The 21483-nt window shown below is 43.2% G+C and overlaps 2 protein-coding genes across 2 annotated transcripts in view; one reads left to right on the top strand and one right to left on the bottom strand.

The window, feature by feature from the left end:
- The window catches only part of LOC118558141, a 122992-nt gene extending 107125 nt beyond the window's left edge, over positions 1 to 15867 (bottom strand). The window contains exons 1-2 of the mRNA XM_036128610.1: positions 15807 to 15867; positions 15574 to 15609 (exon numbers count right to left, since the gene is read on the bottom strand). Of these exons, the coding sequence (XP_035984503.1) occupies positions 15574 to 15609; positions 15807 to 15840 (70 nt within the window). The 5' untranslated portion in view covers positions 15841 to 15867. The remainder of the gene's footprint in view (positions 1 to 15573; positions 15610 to 15806) is intronic.
- LOC118558149 (coxsackievirus and adenovirus receptor homolog) overlaps positions 1 to 21483 on the top strand; it is a 92675-nt gene that overhangs the window by 55200 nt on the left and 15992 nt on the right. The window lies entirely within an intron of this gene.

Genomic DNA, 21483 nt, shown 5'->3' with positions numbered 1-21483 from the left:
CAAAATATATATGTGGAAATAAAGAATAAAACAAAATAAACAATGGATTAAAATGAGCGGTTAGCAGATCTTAACTTAACTCAAAGTTGTTTAACACCGCCCTCGAAACACCGGCATTTCACGTATCAGCATTGATAGACAGAACAGCTTCGGGAATCTCACTGGACGCTTTGATATCTTACGAAAGCTAATTCAGCTAAGCTACCTACAGTTCAGATACACGTGACCCTCCCAAGATGGCTGCTACGATGACGTATGAGGGGAGGTCCTAATGACGTAACCACGCTTACGCTGATGGGGTAATGCCTCGCTTCGAGGGGCGTAGCTAACTGGGAGTTTAAAGCAAAGCCCGCGACTTGCTCGGACAAAGAGATTAAACTGATAAGGAGAAGCGAAAAGAGAGAGGGGGGGGGAGCAGGGAAAAGATGCAAAGAAATAAGGCGGTAACCCACGGCGGGGTTATTGATGAATCACAAATCAACACAGCAAAATCAATTGTAAAATACATGCACATACAAAGAAAATGTTCAGCAAAATAATTCCAACTTCGTCGTGGAATAAAAGCATTAACCAACACCTACAAAGTTCTACGCCTGCCCAGGCACTTCTAAACACCCTGTTGGTGAGACAGAAATAAAAGGGGAGAGTCCGTTACTTTGAGATGCCTCGGGGCTGGTCCGGAGCGCTCCCGAGTGTTGCGGCTTTCTGGATGCGTCTTGACGAGCGCAGTTATCCGCAGGCTGCAGCGGGACCGGAATGGGAAGAAGCTGCTTCGTTTCTTCCTCCGGGTCCACAGTCGCTTTGTTGGCCAGACAAAGCGGGGTCCTCTTCGATCACTGGGAGATATGGCGTCTCTCAGTCTTTTGATCAGAGGGAATTTAAAAGTACTTATTTAAGTCGACCTCCTGTTATAAAGCAGGGAATAACCGTTGCGTCGAAAAATCTCGGTCCAGCGAGCAATCGAACACGTGGCGTGGGAATCAGCTGTGCGTGTCTTCTCGGGTTGGCTAAAAGCCAGGGAAGAAGGAAGCTCATCGTGTGTGATCGGCTTTTATAGCCATCACTATAGCAACCTTATCTTGATCGGCGGCCATTTTGCCGTGTTGCGTGATGGGAGTTGGTGGCCATTTTGACCACATTGCATCATGGGTAACGCAGTCCGTTACGTCCCGAATTGATGCCGTTTCCTTGATCGGCGGCCATTTTGCCGTGTTGCGTGATGGGAGTTGGTGGCCATTTTGACCACATGAGTTGGTGGCCATTTTGACCACATTGCATCATGGGTAACGTAGTCCGTTACCGCTTTCTGTCACGTCTGAACTGGCACAACATACCCCCCTTTAGCTTTGAAGAGTGGGATGCTGGTCACAGTCTTTAAAGCTACAACCAAGTCCATTCTGGCGTGACGAAAATCCGTTGTGCATGAGTGGAACAACCTAATAGTCTTTCTAGTAGTCCATTGGGATTCATGCAGTTCAGTTCATCATCCAAGAGGAGGAAAAACAAAGCATTCATTGTGCCTGGGTCAGTGACCTAGCCTGGGCAGGACTAAGCTATAGCTAGTCATTTCTATTGGCTAATAAGGCAACAATAAAGTAATAAAAAAAAAGAAATGCAAACTTCACAATCACCATTGTCAATACATTCATTGGTCATCAGGTTTGAACTTTGAACCAAGGAAAGGAGAGAGGGAAAAAGGGAAAGGAAAGAGACAGCGGTTCGTAGTCTAATCAGCTTATGGCCTTCAAGGAGCTGGTGCTACGAACCTGGGAGCGACAAAGGTGAGGGCTTCAATCCTGGTTTGCAACTGTTTGATCTGCTTGTATGCTGCATACGCCATCGCGGTAGTGATGGCCCATCCAAATACAAGGAGAACCACAATAATGGTCATAATGTGAGTGTCGGTCGGCTCTGTAGCTCTGGGGAAGCGAAGCAGAGGGACCGAGCTCAACTCTGATGGAGTGAGACTGAATTTAATCAGCTGCGTGCCTGCAAGTAAAAGCTGTCTTTCAATGCCGACATCAATGCTGAAATTGTATCCCTTAAAGACATCTATTATTTCAATCTCTGATAAATGGGTTGCTTGGGCATACCCAGTGGATGTCTTTGGTTTTGGTACACAAATCCAAATTAGGGACTAAATAAAGTTTGGGGTCAGCATCATGATAGGCCAATATTGAGGGAGTTTGTAGGTGTACGTGGGTCTCACCTTGCCAAAAACCGACATTCAATACTGATTTAAGCCTATACACATTAGCCCTTTCAATGATGGGAAGGTTTAGCATAAATCCTATCTCCAAGTTGTCAGGATTTACAAATATTGGAATTGCACTACCTAGGCTGTACGCCAGGTGTATTTGTGGTGGTTGCAGTGTTTCACTAGAGGCAGATTTGAGAACCTTTTCAACCAAATCTACTGGTACCAGGTACGGAGGAATCCGTCCTTCAGCAAGGCTATTTATGGATGAACTAACCTCTCGAGTGAGGTCCTGCATTAAATCTCTAACAACCTGAGTATACATCATGTCATTCTTTACCACTTCCGTGAGCGTTTCCAAAGCAATGCATGGTGTTATGGCTGAGTGTGAAATTATAGACGTGAAGTTATGTATGGACATTTGCTTTGTTAGTGCATGTTTAAAATGTCCTAATTAAACATGCACTTGTCCTATTTAATGCTATGCATTGTTCTCTTCGGCGGGGGCGGAGTTAGGCTCCGTTCCCTGTGAGGAGAGTTTGGTGGACGGTTTAATTTGGTTCGCATGAACCCATGTGTACTCTGGACTTTGCACGCTGGCTTCTAGGTTCTTTCGAGGCCACGCGAAAGTCGTTCGGAGACGGTCTTTTAAGTCAGTGACGCACTGGTGTGCAGTGTAGACGGTTGTCACACTGACGTCTACGGGCTGGTAGATGAGATTCAGGGGAAGTGTCCTTTGTCTTCCTGTCATCATCTGGAAAAGTGTCATCCCTGTGGAGCATGGTGAGGTAGAGCGGATTAGCATTAGGACCAGGGGAAGCTTTGTATCCCAGTTCCTACCATGGCTGCTGGCATGTTCCTTTGACATGCTGACCACGGTGCAGTTCATTCGCTCCACCTGTCCGGATGACTGTGGGCGGTAGGTGATGTGGAATTTAACTTCCACGCTCAACATGTCAGAAAGCACGGTCAAGATGTTTGACGTGAAATGCGTTCCTCTGTCCGAGTCGATGGACAGGGGAAGGCCCCACCGGCTGAAAACGTGATTTAGCAGCAGGGCTGCTGTGGTGACAGCGGTGTCTTTCGGTGCCGGCAAACATTCGACCCATTCTGTGAAACTGCCTGTTATTGTCAAAAGATATTTGTTATCTCTTAACGATTCGGGGACTGGACCGATCCAGTCAATCTGCAAATGTGACCACGGAAATATAACCCCCCTTCGCTGAAGCAGGGCTTGGTCTGGTGGTCGTGTGGGTTGTAACTGGCTGCAGGTTAAGCAGCCTTGTACATACTCCTGGGTGTCCTGGGCCGTTAAGGGCCGGGACGCCACCTGTTGGAGAGTTTTCAGATTAGCTTTGCAGCTTCTGTGTTCTCCTACTGGTGAGTGATGGATGTGTGTCAGTGGGATCCCAAGTTCGTTTGAATCTTTGGGCTGAATGGGCTGAAACTCATAAAACAGCTCCTTAAGTGCTGTTTCCTCTGTTTCAGTGGTCAGTGCATCAGCTTTTTCCAGCTGTTGCATAATTTCTGTTTCGAAACCAGGGTAGGGCTCAGTGGGTGAGTCCCGGTCTCCTGGTTGATTTGGTGCTGGTTCTGTTGGGTCGGTTGCTGTCGCATACACCAAAATTTCCTTCAGCTTCAAGCGTTGCACCACAAATAGATCCAGCAGGCCGAGCTTCATGTCGCCTGATTTGGATCATGCTGGAAGGAAAGGTAAACACGGTGTCTGGAGAGTCCTGTCTTGTGCCAATCTGTGCATAAAGTATGCACACCCCCGTTGCTTTCAGAAGCCGGCGAGGCCAGTCTGCTGAGAGCAGGTAGTGGCTGTGTTTTGTTTCAGCCAGATGGGGCTTTTCACGGCACAGAGAGCTGTACAGATCTCTGCTGATCGCAGAATTCTCTGACCAAAGAGCCAGCAGCACATCTGGCATGAGTGTGTTTTCCAGGTGCACACCTTCAGCCACTCTGGGGTTATAGGGTTCAACTCCAGAGTGTTTAAGTGAGCAGAGGAAAGGTGTGTGGCTGCAGAGAGAAGTTCTCTGATCGGAAATCGGCTCTGTTGAAGGCAGAAATGGTGCTAGGAGTTCTTTGGGCTCCTCGGAGCATGTCACCTGGTTGATGGGGACGGGCAGTCCACTTCCAGAAGTGAGGGGTTTGGGAGTCCCCACTTGGGCCCAAAGATGACCATGATAGCAGTCAATGAGTGGGGCTAACCTGTTCAACAGGTCCTGACCCACAAGAAAAGGTTCTGTGTCCAAAGTACATATGTAGATGGGGTGCACCAGGGTCATGTCACGGAAAGTGATGTCTAACCACGCCCGTTTGGTGATGCATGACTGATCCTGAGTGTAGCTGGTGATGCCCACGTTACAGGTCTCCACCTGGAACGGTTTCCCAAAAGACACCATAGCTCTGGTCACCTCATCAAACAAATCTGAGCACATTAGACTGATCTCGGAACCCGTGTCTAAAAGAGCATTTGCAGTTACACATCCTCCGATAACTGTCGAGCAGTATAAGCGGTGTGCATTTTCATGATGGTTTAGCTCACCTAGAAACCTTAGAAAAGGGGCTTTCTGATCACCTGCTGATGGGATCTTAGAAGGTTGTTGGTGATTTTTCGGTTGGTCCCCCCCCTTAATCAGATAAACTCTGTTAGAAGGGGAAGCCTGCTCCACGCCTAGTCATGCTGGCTGGGGTTTTGGGCCTGGCTTACCTGGAGGGTCGGCAGGATTGGGTGATGGCTGGGACGGCTGCGGCGCGATCTGATGCACTGTTTCGGCTAGCAACCTGCGAAAAGTCTCCTCTATCTCCTTTCTCATTGACTCCTCCATGCGCAGGTTCCAGCCTTTGTTGTCATGTGTGCTTTTCGACCTTTCTGGCCTGTCAGTTTGCTTACCGTCTCGAGCTGGATCCGGCCTGTGCCATTTTTGAAACCTCTCACCTTCCATGCTGCCATGCTGACCTCTCCTATCCTGGGAAGCTTTCTTCTGCTGCGGCTCAAAACCATGTTGCTTCTTAGGACCAAATCTAGTTTTAGGTTTGAAGGGAGGCATCTCATGTCCCTCCAGACCTAAACTCTTTTCTGGTTCGGCTTGAATCTGCAGAACCTTTTTATCACTATCGGCTCCTTTGTTGGGCCGGACACGTGTTTCCCATGCCACCTGCGCGTATTTCCTGATTTCCTGCATGGTAAGTTTCTTGGTTCTACAATGCATGGTAACCTCATAACGCACGCTTTCATGAAGATTATGGAGGAACAAAGATTTGAAAGTGTGGTCTTCCTCCAAGCCGGGAGCATTTCGTCCCTGAAAGTAAGCAGCCCGCAAGCGACGGTAGTACTCTTTTGGTGCTTCAGTTCTCTTTTGCTGAATTGCAAAAGCTCCAAGAGTGGCCGAAGCTGGGTCTGTAAACGCCGAATATTCTTCTCTTAAAGCCTGACAAAGAGCTGAATAACGGTCACGTGTAGCTGGAGGGAGGCTTTCTATGAAAACATGGACACTTCTGGACGTGGTTTTCCAGATAAGCTTCAACTTTTCTCGAGCTGAGGGGCTATATAAGTCTAGCAGACAGCGCTCTACCTCTCTGAGATAGTCATCAATGGTGGATTCTGTATTGCTAGGATCAAAACGCTCTATGTCTCGGGCCAGGGACTCAAGTTGACGCATCCGCAGTCCCTGTTCAGGGATCGGAGCTGGTCCATCTGAGTCCTCTCCTGACGACTCTAGCCTGTGGTAACCAAGATGGGAGGGAGGCTCCAGTTCTGACCACCTACCTGGCATCGGCGGCCGTTCGTGGGACGCAGGGGGACCCCCCCTGTCATGAACTCTTGTCTGTGGACGCAGTTCAGAGGAGTGGGGTTCACCTGTGTTCCAGGAACGGTGCTCTCGTCGCCCTGGTGGGGGGAAAAGATCACAGCGGACCGTGTCAGGGGTCAGGTGGGAAGCAGGTGTTTTCCCATGATTTACATCATGTGGATCAGTCCTGATTGCCACCCTAAGTTGTTTAGGCATTTCTTTCCGTATCACACTGCTATATCTGTCCTGACCTTCGCTTACCCTTCGCTCAGAAGGTGTCTGAGGGCCCAGTTCATCCAATGTCCTCCAGGTGTGATCTCCATGTTTTCCTTTGGAGTTCTCACACTCAGATCCTTCTGTCTGCAAGCTAATGCGATCCTCCTCTCGCTCCTCTGTGAGATGACAGCTGCCCTGAACATTTCTCTGTTCTAGCTCCCTGATTCTTTCCTCAGCTGCGATCCGCATCTCAGCCTCTCTGTTACGCAGATCGGTCTCTAGCGTTAACCTTCGGTGGTATAACGCAGTTAATTCACCCAAAACATCTGCTACCAATCTATGTTTAGGTTTGCTCTGGACCTCCTCCACCAATTCCTGAATTCTCCTCTCACAGTCTTCTATGCTAAACTGATTCAGACGGGTTTGTTCGTCCGGTGTCATTTTAAGCAGTGAGCTAATGACATCCTGGGCCTCCATTCCAATGGAATGGTTTGGACCTTCAGCTCCTTTGACTGAAGAACCGCTACTATCCATTCTTTGTCAGCTATGGATAACAACACAACAGGTAACAACCTGTAGTTTAGCTCAGCGCTAAACAACAGACAACAAATAACAACGCTGTATTCTAGCTTAGCACTAGGTAACAACGCATACACTTTAATTTAGCTCAGCGCTAAACAACAACTGCTAACAACAACTGTTAAGTGGCTTCACTTTAACTGTTAACAGCAAACACGCACTATGACTGGCACTTTAACTGCAGTAAGTGGGTTCAAATACGTGCGTTTAATTAGGCTGCGCAGGGGAGAATCAACCCTGCGACTTACAACTCCTTAGTTTTAGGAACGGTTAATATGCTTGTTTAACTTTGAGAATATTAACTTTGAGTGACATGGACCACTAACCTTTCGGCCAGTAATTAAATGATAAAACTGTGGCTTTGTTTGTGATGCAAGTTATTTCAGAACAGGTGCTCTACACATGTGTGGAAAATAGCAGTGTCTTGGAGCTTCAGAGGTGGCAAAGAATGACAGTTAAAAACCGCTAAATTGCAACCTTAGTTTCAAAATCACAGCTCAATTTTGACCACTTATGATGAGCAGAAGGGGATAAGGGAGGAAAGAAAAGAAAAATGTTCAAAATAAAATAGTAAAAGTAAAAATAAAATAAAAATTCAAAAAGGAAAAAAAAAATTAAGATATGATAATAAGTAAAAAAAATATGAATAAAATAAAATTAAAAAAAGACAAAAAGGGCGTAACCATCAGGCAAGTTTAAAGAAACTGACTTTCAAAACGGTCCCTCCGGGACACTGAGCGATCTAAGCTGTCTTTAAGACCGTGACTGCAACTACCTATCCTGGCCACCAGATGGAGGCAGGGTCTCTCTTTTCAAAGCAGAACACGACACAGACTCTGATTGACAAGTAGCAGACGCTGGCTGCTGTGTATTTCAATCTAGCTGACTTCCAGTCCAGAAATCAATATTCAAACCTCGGGTTAACAACCTCAAACCACCACAAACACGTATATATTTAGTAATGATACCTCCTTAATCAATTATGACTGAATAGTCCTTTTGGCAAGGTGAGCAGTCAAAATGCTGGAATATGGATTGTGTTCATTAAATTCATAAGTTGCTGGTTATTCAATTTAGTCTAAAGGAACGCCAATAAGTAGACTCGCCCACCCAGGGACGCCAATTTATGCTATGCCATGAGCTGGTTGAATATGCTTATTATTATTATTAATTATAATTTGGTATTATAATTTAAATAATAAATCATTCAACTCAAAATTTCGCTATAACAAATATAGTTCAAATGGTGGTGATGTTAGCTATAAGCTTATAAGTATTTATACCACTAATGCATTAGTTAACTTGCTGTTATGAACTCATTTATGCTGGAATAAATGATCAGGTCGGACTGTTCACCGACCAGGTTTATCCAGCAGGCTGTGAGAACCCCAATGTAACTGCAATTAGAGTTTAAATCCTTATTCCTTATCACCATCCAATGATATTGTCTCTGTATTAATGTCAGATGTTAACTCCAAAGGAGGTTAGCTCTGATTTCTGAATACCCAGGCAACTGTGAATTGGACTGAACACAAAACAATGTCTATTCCGCAGTGGTTGGTTTTATTGAACCAAAAGCAATTCCCTGTTACAGTAATTCTCTGATTCAAACAACTTTGGAATTCTTACTCATTACTAAACTAAAACATGCAAAATATATATGTGGAAATAAAGAATAAAACAAAATAAACAATGGATTAAAATGAGCGGTTAGCAGATCTTAACTTAACTCAAAGTTGTTTAACACCGCCCTCGAAACACCGGCATTTCACGTATCAGCATTGATAGACAGAACAGCTTCGGGAATCTCACTGGACGCTTTGATATCTTACGAAAGCTAATTCAGCTAAGCTACCTACAGTTCAGATACACGTGACCCTCCCAAGATGGCTGCTACGATGACGTATGAGGGGAGGTCCTAATGACGTAACCACGCTTACGCTGATGGGGTAATGCCTCGCTTCGAGGGGCGTAGCTAACTGGGAGTTTAAAGCAAAGCCCGCGACTTGCTCGGACAAAGAGATTAAACTGATAAGGAGAAGCGAAAAGAGAGAGGGGGGGGGAGCAGGGAAAAGATGCAAAGAAATAAGGCGGTAACCCACGGCGGGGTTATTGATGAATCACAAATCAACACAGCAAAATCAATTGTAAAATACATGCACATACAAAGAAAATGTTCAGCAAAATAATTCCAACTTCGTCGTGGAATAAAAGCATTAACCAACACCTACAAAGTTCTACGCCTGCCCAGGCACTTCTAAACACCCTGTTGGTGAGACAGAAATAAAAGGGGAGAGTCCGTTACTTTGAGATGCCTCGGGGCTGGTCCGGAGCGCTCCCGAGTGTTGCGGCTTTCTGGATGCGTCTTGACGAGCGCAGTTATCCGCAGGCTGCAGCGGGACCGGAATGGGAAGAAGCTGCTTCGTTTCTTCCTCCGGGTCCACAGTCGCTTTGTTGGCCAGACAAAGCGGGGTCCTCTTCGATCACTGGGAGATATGGCGTCTCTCAGTCTTTTGATCAGAGGGAATTTAAAAGTACTTATTTAAGTCGACCTCCTGTTATAAAGCAGGGAATAACCGTTGCGTCGAAAAATCTCGGTCCAGCGAGCAATCGAACACGTGGCGTGGGAATCAGCTGTGCGTGTCTTCTCGGGTTGGCTAAAAGCCAGGGAAGAAGGAAGCTCATCGTGTGTGATCGGCTTTTATAGCCATCACTATAGCAACCTTATCTTGATCGGCGGCCATTTTGCCGTGTTGCGTGATGGGAGTTGGTGGCCATTTTGACCACATTGCATCATGGGTAACGCAGTCCGTTACGTCCCGAATTGATGCCGTTTCCTTGATCGGCGGCCATTTTGCCGTGTTGCGTGATGGGAGTTGGTGGCCATTTTGACCACATGAGTTGGTGGCCATTTTGACCACATTGCATCATGGGTAACGTAGTCCGTTACCGCTTTCTGTCACGTCTGAACTGGCACAACAACTGTATAATAAATCAATAAATAAAATATAATTGTAATGATCCATATTAGACTGTATTGCTAAGTTCTGTTGTACACTTACTGTTTCTATAAGTTAGGTTGTTTTGGGTTTATACCAGAACAAATGTTTGGCTTCCAGAGGAGGAGTGGTGGCTCGGGGGAATGGCGGGTTAAAAGCTGTTCTGTTCGTCCTAAAATAAAGTGCTTGCAGCAAAACCTCGGCCTGGTGCGTGGGCGTCATAACGGAACGATACAGTATTCATACTAAAATTTACCTAGTGTTAAACCTAACTTTAGTTTTCTTGTTGAGTCGTCTGCATAGTTATGGTAGCTGATGTTGTTTTTTTATGATCTGAGCTAGAAGGAGCATGTAGATATTGAAGAGGAGGGGACCCAGGATGGACCCTTGGGGAACCCCACATGTGATTTTTGTCGTCTCTGATGTAGAGTTACCTACTGACAGAAAACAGTCCTTTAAGTAGGATTTAAACCGGTGGAGAGCTGTACCAGAGAGGCCGACCCAGTTCTCCAGGCGCTCTAACACAACGGAGTGATCGACAGTATCAAATGCTGCACTGAGGTCCAACAGTACCAGCACTGTGGTTCTTCCACAGTCAGTATTTGTATGGATGTCATTAAACACCTTGATAAGGGCCGTCTCTGTACTGTGGTGAGCGCGGAAACCTGACTGGAAAACATTGAAGCGGCTGGTCGTTGATAAGAAGGTGTTTAATTGTTGAAACACAGCTTTTTCAATAATCTTACTGATAAAGGGGAGGTTTGAGATGGGCCTGTAGTTCTGGAGTAGTAGTTTGTCTAAATTGTTCTTTTTCAGCAGTGGTTTGATGATTGCTGTTTTAAGGAACTGGGGGAAAACCAAATGCGCCACCAGGTGAGGGCCTGGGGTTGACATGCCCCCTCCTATGCCATGTCTTGGCCACCCCACATGGAAGGACAAAACTGACTAGATCCTGGACACCGTGAACCGACTAAGGAAGATCACCAACCGCCCTCGTCATATCATGATGCAGTTTACAGCTAGAAGATACAGGGATGAACTTTGGAGAGCAACAAAATGCCAACCAATCTGCAAGGGCCTTCACTTTGCAGAGGATCTCACCAAAGAAGAACTGCCTGGCCTAAAGTGCAGCAGGCAAGGAAGGAGGGTCTTATGTTGTTCAGAGGTCCTTTAATCTCTTAATGCAAGGGGTCTAAGAAACCTAATAAAAATAAAATGTTTATTTTTATTTTGTGCAGGGAAACAAGCACAAATGTTCTTTATTAAAGAAACTCATTCCACATTAGAAGATGTTTCATTCTTGGTTCAGCAATGGGGTGAAAAGCTTACTTTAGTCATGGCACAACAAGGTCAGCAGGGGTAGTTGTTAAATTGAAATATTTCCTGGACAGATTATTTCACACATCCTAAAAAAATAAAACTTTCCTTTTACCTTCTTAAACAGTCCTCTTTGAGGTTCATTAACATTTTCAATAAACCAAAACCTTTGTAGTTGCAGGTGAATAAAAATAATTCTCAAAAATAAAAGTTGCCTAATAATTCTGTAAATATTGTATAGTATAGTATCAGAACCTGACCTGAGACAGAGATCAAGCTGGATGGAGAATCACCATGACTGCTGATGCTACACCTGTAGAGGCCTTCATCAGAGCTGGTCACATGGTGGGGTTTCATGTGACCTGCAGGTTCAGGGAGGGAGCAGTTTTTATGGAGACCTGCTTTGAGGGTGGAGGGACCGGTCCTACCAGTGACAGTGAGCTGGATGCTGCTGCTGGTTGCTCCCTCTCTGGACTCACACCAGTACTTTCCACTGTCTATTTTCAAAACATACGTGATAGAGCAAACAGGACTTTCTACTTCTCCCCATCCATCTCCACATGTAGACTTTCTGTAGGTTGTCTCTCTTCTCACGGTCCACCCAGCAGAACTGTCCTCCTCACAGCTCAGAGACACAGATTCTCCTTGGGAAAACTCATATCTGCTAGGATTGATGGTCAGATGAGCTGCAAAGAAGATAGATGGAAATAAAATATGGATACTTTTTGATTTTATGAGTTCTGTGGACATTTGGGACCTGCTTCTATTAACACACGTGTAAACTAATTAGTGTGCACAAAGCAATTTGTGTGGGTAAAATGAGTGGAACAGCAGGTGCAAACTTTTTACATGTGTCTGTTAATGAAAATGGAGATCACATGCTGATGACCAAACCTCACACATTTATGGGAGGGGGTTATACATATGTAAATACTTAGTATCCACTAAGTGAAAACGGAAAACATATTTGATATCTGTCCCTGAAAATAACAGAAAATGCTAGTGAAACAGAAGTTATTTATTTTCTAAATAAGATGTATTTTTCAATTTCATACCTATATTTTACAGCCTGTCAGCCATTATCTAGGAAGCTTATTCTGTGAGGGGATTATTCTGCTTCTGCTTCTTTAAAGATTATGTTTTATAATCATCTTCAGCTCAAAGAAATGTTGCAACCAAAAGCTTTAAAAATGAGAGCAACTAACACGGGGCAGCTAGCAAGCCTTGATGCCAACAACAATGATAGGGAGGCAGCTAACCCAAGGGAAATTCTTAATTCTACCCATACAATGAAATGCATGCAGTGCAATTCAAGGAGTAGAAAGTGAATAACAGACGTTGGGATGGGTGACAGAAGCTGAGAAGAGAATTGGCACCATCCTAGATGACACTGGTAGGAGAGCTCAGGCTAATGAGATGGAAACCGCTGAGGAAGAGCTGGTACTAAAAGCAGATGATTTAGAAAATCGAGGGTGGTGCTAAAAACTTCACTTCAGTCTCCACAAGGGAAAATCCATAGAGAGGACGTAACGAATAGCCAGGAGGAGCATGACACAGAGTGCGGCTCTGGATAACCACCTGGTGCCTACCAGGCAGACCCGGCGGCATGGGCGGGCATTGGGGAGCCGTCTCCGTACTGGAAGCTCTCTTGTTTTTTTTTTTTTACCACAGAGTTGCTGTTATTTTATTAGTTCTATCTTTGATTTGTCAATCATACAATTCAACCAATGAAATCAACGACTGAAGGCAACATGCTGCCTTCAGTCGTTGATTCACAGCTGGAGAGGGGCGGGTTGCTGTGCCAGTCAATCATAGCCTTCAGAGCACTGATCTGTATTTATTCACTGGAGTGCGCATTGGCCGTATATAATACACGTCGCTGTGAAGCCACCAGCTGCCATATTGGTACTCCCTATTTTCCTCCAGTAACTAGGGAATATGTGCGCTACAGCATCGAATAACGAGGATTTTCTTATGTTCAGGGGGGGCTTAAGACTTTTAAAATGTCAAATGTCATATACTTTTATGTTAGGTTCTAAAACTATCAAGTAGTGAGAAAGTCATGTGCTGAAATATGTGCATGTTATATATATATATATATATATATATATATATAATATGAATTACATGTAAAATATTTCAGCACCTAATTTCCAAGTAGTTGATAGTGTTAGTACATCCCCTGACTGTAAAATTACCTGTGAAACGTTTTCACACAGCCAGAAAACTGCTTGTTGGTGCAACCAATTCCTGTTGGATTCTGTGACAGTAGAGAGTAGCAAGATGGCTGCCAGTGACTTCAGTTTTTCGGGCAAATCAGCAATCCAGTGAATAAATAGAGATCAGTGCATCATATACGTAGATGCCTCATTGGGCGCGGGTTTGTACGTCAACGTCACCGTCATATTATATGTGGCAGAAAGTAGTTTAGTTCGGTTGTAGTGAACGTCAATCAAAAGATGCCTTATTCCTGTGCTGCATGGAAATGTACCAAAAGCGGTGCAAGGCCATTTTTTAAAGGTTTTTAGCTTGCATACAGAACAGAAGAACAGACTATTGTATTGTATTATATATATTTTTAAGTATTATAAATAAGTACATAGATATATGATTAGTTGTAGGTATATATATATATATATATATATATATATATATATACATATACATGAGACCTCAGACCTCATGTATATGTATGTATGTATGTGTGTGTGTGTGTATGTGTGTGTGTGTGTGTGTGTGTGTGGGGTGGGGTTATGAATATAAAAGTTAATTGGTCAAATCTAAACATTGTGGTCTACATTATTTCATAAAACCGTGTCACATGTGAACCTTTTAAGATCTGGTATAGACACAGATTAGGAACAGACGTTTTGGAGGAGTATTAAAGAGATGAAGTTACTAATATGAAAAAAAAAGATTTGTGGTAATATTATGAGGAAAAACTTCATGCTATGAGAATTAAGGGGGGACATTTCCAGAATAGTCACAGTTTGCATAATCATTCCAGGTTTGATTCTTTTAATTATTTTTAATCTTTACGAGGATAAAGTCAGGAGAATGAAGCTAAAGGGATACGAAAATAAACTTGTATTATTACAAAAATAAAAATATTACGAATATAAAGTATATTCTGAAATTAAACTTCCTTTGATACTGTTTATGTGACTCAGTCTAACTGCAGATTTGCCACATTCAACATAGCGGACGCTCTGACGCATTGCAGCATAGGCAAAACCCGCCCAACGACGCGTCTACGTATAGGATGTCTATGGGGTGAAAGCTGTCCAGGTTTGTTCGTCTGTTTGTCAGCAGCAAAGCCTCGGTCCGGTGCTTGGGTGTCATGACGGAATGTTACAATATTCACACAAAAATGCTTTTATTTAGATTAAATCTTCTTCTACGCTAAAATGAAATATACGCATTGTGCTGGAGATGCGCACCTGGCACATGGCATCTGGTTCAATCATTCACGCAAATATGCTCATTTGGCTGAAATCAGGGAAGCTATCAGGCAACTGAGACATCTAAGGTGATGAAGGAGGAGAGCAACAGAAAGACAGGAATCAGAATTGCAATGGTTTCGGAAGAAGTAAACGAGCGAGAATCAAAAAATATTTCTCTCTCTCTCCTGACGTTACGTCGTTTACGTCAGCGGAGGAAAATTTGAATTTGGGCCGAAAGTTTTATTTGCGAGATTAAATTGAGTCTCTATTAATGTAACCGCTGTGAAACAATCAGAAAATGACGTTTTATTTCTCTGATTAATAACAGCTTTATGGAGCGTCCTGTTATTGTTACTCTGTGTACCAGTTTTCTCTCTGGCTAGCTCGCTCGTCAGCGAACACAAATCAAATCAATCTTCTTCGTGTTTGTTTTCTGCGGCGTAAATTCTGAATCAGACTCAGATTTAGAAGCTGCTATGTGTAATAAATGAAGTGTGAACACGCACACAGGTAGATAATCAGAGTTCAGTCCTCTGCTTCAGAGACGTTTCAGGTTGTGGAGGTGTGGCCGATCTAAGCGTCTCTTTCTCTCCCTGGATTCACGCTGAGCCACTGATGCACCTGAAAACCCTCAGGATGCTGTTGTGGATGTTTTGTGTAACTTTATTGCAGTTAAATTCAAATCATGTTATAATTTTATTTACATAACCTTTGTTATGATGGTTGAGTTGTAATTACAACTGCATTTTTTTTTCTTTTTTTTTGAGGGTTGGGGGTTCGTCAACCCGGTTGGGGCACGGAAAGGGGTAAATGATACTTCACTTTAAAGGAGCCAGTTTGTGACTCTATGTTTTCCCCTGTGGACCATTGTGGTTATTACAATTTTTTTAGGGAGACTGGGTTACCTGCATCATACAGTTTAAGCAATTCATATCAGAGTCACCTTATCTCCATTTAAAGCTGCAGCTCACATTAATTTTACTCATTTTGATCAAAATATTTAAAGGATGCCAACATTTACTGACCTTGGTGAGTCTTGCAGCACAGCAGTGATGTCAGAACTGTGGAAAAAAGACAGGTTATAGATTCAGGTTTGATTTCCACACAGACATCAGACCCATAAACAGAGTATCTGTATGTAGATGTTCACCAACAGCTTCCTGTTAATTTCACACCAAAGACAAACACATAATCTGGTTTTAAACTGTTGGCTGTTACGAAATCATAACCCTGACTTATAAAAATATATTTAACTTACCCAGCAGACACAGTAAGGATGTTTTCATCATCATCTTGACAAGAATCCTTTAAACCTGCAATGCATTGGTTTCCTCTGTAATGAGCCTCTTATCATTGTCTGTAAACACGCCTGCTGTGGTTTCCTCTGGCTGCCACCTAAGCAACATCCCTGTCTGTCTACCTTCACATGGGGTACATAAAGCAGAGAGATTTTAACATAAAAGCATTAATACAATACCAACAGGTGCTTTGCCTAGAAAGATGCATACACTGATTAGAAAGTGATTAGTGGATTTGTGTGTCCATCATGGTCAGCAGACCAGAGTTAAACCAGAACCAGCACATGAACACATGGACTGAAGGTTGCAAAAGTCAGACTTTGTGCGTGAGAATTGGGTAGCTAGGAGGAAGTGGCTCAGTTTTACTTGAGCAGGTTTCTGCAGTGTTGTCTCCTGCCAGAGAGGCTGTGGTTGGAAAACCTGCTTCTGCAGTGGCAGCTGTTTCTTCATACAACATTTGATTTTCTGTTGGGTTCTTTGTTGTTTCATTTCTGCTCTCCCCCTTCATGTGCTTTTAATGTGGCTATAGCTGCTCCTAATGTAGAAATATTTTAAATAATTGATTTGCCTCACGATGATAATTTCTGACAGAAGTCTCTTGATGTTCAATTTCTTTCTCTTCCTCTAAGGAAACAAAGGAAACTAGAACTGCAAGCAGTTATTAACGGGTTCAAAGCCCACCCACGCGCCGCCCCCTTGAGCATGCTCCTGGACTGCAGTTCAGCATTCAACACCATCATCCCTCAACATCTGGTGGGAAAACTGGAACATCTGGGCTTCAGCACACCCCTTCAACACTGGCTGCTAGACTTCCTCACCAACAGACCTCAGTCGGTCCGAGTCGGACAGAACACCTCTGATGTCATCACCCTCAGTGTCCCGGACGAGCCCCCACTTATGTTACGTCCCCAAAGTCTAGGGGTTCAGGGGCAGTAACATAAAAATGGGTCCAGAGAAAGTAGTATAAGAAAAAGGAGTTTTATTACAAAAAAGAAGGGGGTTTTAACAAACACAAAACAATACAACCCAGTTTAACACAAAAGGTCTGATAATCTTAACAGTGCTTAGAGTAAAGTAAATTACTAAGGGTTTAACCAAACTAGGAAGCACAACTAATTCAAAGGAGTCCAAAACAATCCAAATCAAAAGACAACAGGGAGCACCAAACCCCCCCACTAGCTTAGAGCTAGCAAACACACACAGTCAGACTGCTTCAGCAGAGCACACAAAAGTTCAAAGAAGTCTGCAAAACAGTAGCAAACAAAAGGTTGGGGAACAGCTTTACAAAACCTCTTCCTACTAGCTGTCCCACTGAAGGAATGAATTCCAGGCCTATTATACAGTTCAGGTGGGCCTCATCAGAGTCTGATTGGTTTTGCTGGTCCAATGGAGTGGCCGCTCTCCTGCAGCCTCCAGGCAGCCAATCAGCAAAGGTTTTCTTGCACAGCTGAACCTGCATGACAAAACAAAGGAGCCTGCACATCCTCAAGAGGCCAGGGGCCGTAACACTCAGCACAGGGCTGCGTCCTGAGCCCCCTGCTGTTCACCCTGATGACACACGACTGCGTCCCCAGGTTCACCACCAATCACATCGTGTAGTTTGCTGTCGACACAACGGTGGTGGGCCTGATCAGAGACGACAGCGACCAGGACTACAGAGAGTAGGTGGAGCAGCTGGTGGGCCGGTGATAAACAACAGCCTGATTTTTAACTTTGTGAGAAAATAAAGCAAATCCCCCCATGTTTACATTCACTGCTACAAAGAAATGTGAAGTTTTAACTCAGGGTGTGCTATTCCAGCTTGACGAAACAATGAAAAAGGCCCCAAAGGCTTAGCCGTGGATGAGTCCACTGACATGTGTGACAGTGCTAAGCTGTTAGTTTATGTTAGGTTTTATAACACAGAGCAGAAAGCATTCTGTGAAGACCTACTGGTATTACTCCCTTCAGAACAGTACAACAGGAGAAAACGTTTTCCTGGCCATTAAAGAGATGTTGGAAAAGAGAGGAGTAGAGCCAAAAAAGTGATCTCAGTCACTACAGATGGAGCTCCTGCTATGATAGGGAAAGAAAAGGGAGCTGTAACAAGACTGAAGAATGATAATTCTGATCTCCTAACTTACAACTGCATCATTAATGCAGACACAAGTTGAAAATTGGAAAACCTCTCAGACAGCTCTTGCAGGAGTGTGTCAACAATAACATTGAAAACCATGCACCTTTAGTGCCTTGTGGGTTCCTTTTCATGATGACCAGTGCATAATTGTCATCTGGGAACTTCTTTTGCTTCCTAAGTCATTTTTCTTTGAATTCAGGAGAGGGATCCATTTCGACAGCTATCTTGCTTATTCCCCTCATATTAGAGCCATTGTCGTAAATTTGCCCTCTACAATTAGCCAAATCCAACCCCAGATTCTTCAGTACCCCTGTTAGTGAATGTGTGAGGCTGTTTCCAGTTGTGTCCTTCACAGCAGTGAAACCCACTCTGCAAAGACTCTGCAATAGTGACTTTTTTCTTCTCATCTGTATCAATATATCGAAAGATGACTGAGGCCTGCTCTTGCTTTGAAATATCAGGTGTGCAGTACAGTTCCACTGCAAAGTACATAGAGGCTTTGATCTGGGCAGATATTTTACCCAAAATACATTCTGATATTGAATCTAAACATTCATTCTGAGTGCGCCATGTCAGTCTGTTCCACTTTCTCCCTTGTGGTGATTGACTCACCATGTCTGCCTGCACTAATTTTCCCAAAAAAGAACACAATGAAATATGGTCGTCAAAAATTCAAACCATCATGGTATATAGGTTTTTGTTTCCTCCTTAATGTAATTATTCCTACCTGATGTCATCACTTGTCCCTTCCATAATTGATCTCATGTCTGTCTCCTTCACCCCTTGTCCGTGGCGTTCTCCACTAAGTCATATGGTAAAAAAATCATTATATATTAGTTGTAAAAATTACAGATTTTAATACAGTTTTGTTACCGTCTTCACCGTCACCAAAATGTTCACAGTCAGTGTTAGGTTACAGGTATTCCCTGGGGGAACACAACGTCGTCTCCTTAGTCCAACTTGGTTCCAAGTGCCTGGGCCATCGAAACACTCCACCACCTGCGACAAATTTCTGACATTTTCAAACCACAGCAGCTATTCCTGGGTGTCCACATCCCCTGTCTGTGAAATGTCTCTCGTCGTAAGTCCAGGCTTTCAGTTTATCTCCTCTTTAGGTGTTCTAGGTGCGTTTCCTGAACGCCAACCTCTCCATGTCATGTTCGTGAAACCTTGTAGTTGAAATCCATCACCTGTGAGGCAAAACAGTCATGCATAGTCCTGTTCAAGATGTTTTCAGCACAGCAGGAGTTTCACTGTCGGGTGCCACTGCAGCTCTGATGTTCCTCAGAGCCAACCTTCATGCATTGATATCATGTTCAAGCTCTTATCCTCCTATCATCATCTTGTGTCCAGGAGTCGCTTCTGCTGTCCTGACCAGATTCCAAACGTCCAACTAATCTAATTGACCTTATTTCTTTTCTGTATGTATGCAAGAGGATAATCGTTAGATTATCCTGGTCTAAACGAAAATAGTCGGCTAAACTCTGTTTATGTGTTTTTTCCCTTCTGGATGTTTTAACATCTAGTTAAAGGACAACTATTGTGCTATTTTGTGTTCAAACAGAGAGATGTTAAGTATCCTCAAACCTTTTAGGTAACTGTGCACAATTCCAAACTATTTTCACTGGTGCTTTAATCCCTAATTTACCCATATTAGTTAGTAGAATAAGTCATTATTCTAATCTTGCAGTTTTATCCATTTAAATCCTTAACCTTTGTGGTGCTTTATTGATGTCTGCCGGAGTGGCAGATTTTACAGGCATCCTAATTATTTGGTTCCTATTTGCGCCTCTGCCTACTTCAAGATAGCCAGTAAATGTGGTGTCCCCATTGTATCCTTTGCTTGAACAGGTAGCTTTAAGGTCTCAGAGTTTATTCTGCTTATATTGAAAAATTAGTTTGCTCACTCGTTCATTCATTGAATTGTTTATCATGTTAACAGTTGCTGTAATGCCTACTTCAACTTTTTCAGCCCACTAGTTTTTTCATGATAATAATTATCTCTTATTGATGTAAATGTACTTTTCCCATATCGTCTGAATTGCATACATTGTTCTTATCCACTTTCTTTTAACGTTTAAACAGCCCCTCTATGTATCCCACTCGTTGCTTTAATCACCAATATTCATAAGTTGTTGAACCTGTTTTAGGTTTAGCATAATTTCTTAAGATGCTCTATGCTTTCATCAGGTAAATTAACATTTTGGTGCAAAATAAATTTATTTTAGGGGTGTCCCCTATTTCTTCTCGTGCACGTTGTGTTTTGCAAAGCTTGTCGTATCTTAAAGGTGCCTCTTTGAATCTTATTTAAACCCCCTGTGGGGCTAATAAAATTCCAAAACATATCTATATATGTTTTAGATGATTTAAATAGAAACTTTGTTAGAAAAGTAAAAGAAAATCCTTCTTATCAGCGGCATCTTATCTCATCTTTTCTTCCGAGCCAGAACCTCTCTCCCGAATGCGTTTGACCTTCATATAGCTCGCTAATAACAGCTCTGATTTAAAACAATTAACATCCTAGGGGTTTATTAATAATCTTGATTGCTGTTAATCTGAAAGTTTTCTCCTAAGCGCATCCGACAATGTGTTTGTTTCTAATGTGTGTTTTGTTTTTTAATTGTGTACAGGAAAATCTGATGTGAAATGCAGAAGGGGTGTGTGCCAACTCATCTTTGTTTCGTGTTGCGGTCCATTGAAGGTTATCCGATGCCTCTGTCTTTGCCCCCGCAATTAGTTGTCCATTTTCAGTCCTCATCTCTCAGTTCAACAGCACAACATCCTTCCGGGGCGAGCATTGTCCAAGAATCTTCTTTCTCCAATCGTTGTGTCTGAAACCACAAGGAATTCTGACAGCATTTTGCCAATATGGGTTTTGTCCAAAATCAAATTGTCTAATACAAGAATTGTCCATCTTCATCCATAGTGTAGTGTACATAAATTGAAAAGAAAAAAAATTAAAACAAAAATTACAGTAAATCAACCACATTGTTCCCTCTTAAAACGAACTATTCTTAAAGTTCTTTACCTTTACCCCAGATCTCGATCCATTAAAAATATATCCAAGCAAAATATTTTACAGACAGTTCAACCTCTTTGTATAAGTTCAAAAACAGATTTCTCTTAACCCCCTAGCATCACATTCCCCATTAAACCTCTATGCAGCTTCTGTAAAAATTACAAATTTTTTCCAAAATTTGATTAAAAACTGGTAAAAACTGGATTGGGCAGGAGTCAAGTACATCACCTTTTTTCTCCGTCCCCTGGACCACGGTGGCACCGTTTGGTACTAACTTGTCTCTGAGAATGCCTAAGAAAAGAGACTAAAATCTCTCCGTCAGCACATTCCAATTATGTATGACCAGGTTTCTTTGCAAGAAAAAAGGCAGAAAACAGGATAGAAATGTTAATGTGAGTCAGTGGAGAGGGCAGCAGTGGGAAAGGGTACATAAAAATTTCTGGTTCCAGGTATGCTGATAAGCCAGCCCTCACATCACCAATAGCCAATACATGCCCGCTCA

This window comes from Fundulus heteroclitus, unplaced genomic scaffold (assembly GCF_011125445.2).
Source record: "Fundulus heteroclitus isolate FHET01 unplaced genomic scaffold, MU-UCD_Fhet_4.1 scaffold_103, whole genome shotgun sequence".
NCBI lineage: Eukaryota > Metazoa > Chordata > Actinopteri > Cyprinodontiformes > Fundulidae > Fundulus > Fundulus heteroclitus.
Note: the sequence above shows the minus strand (reverse complement) of the source record. Positions and strands in the feature narration are given on the sequence as shown.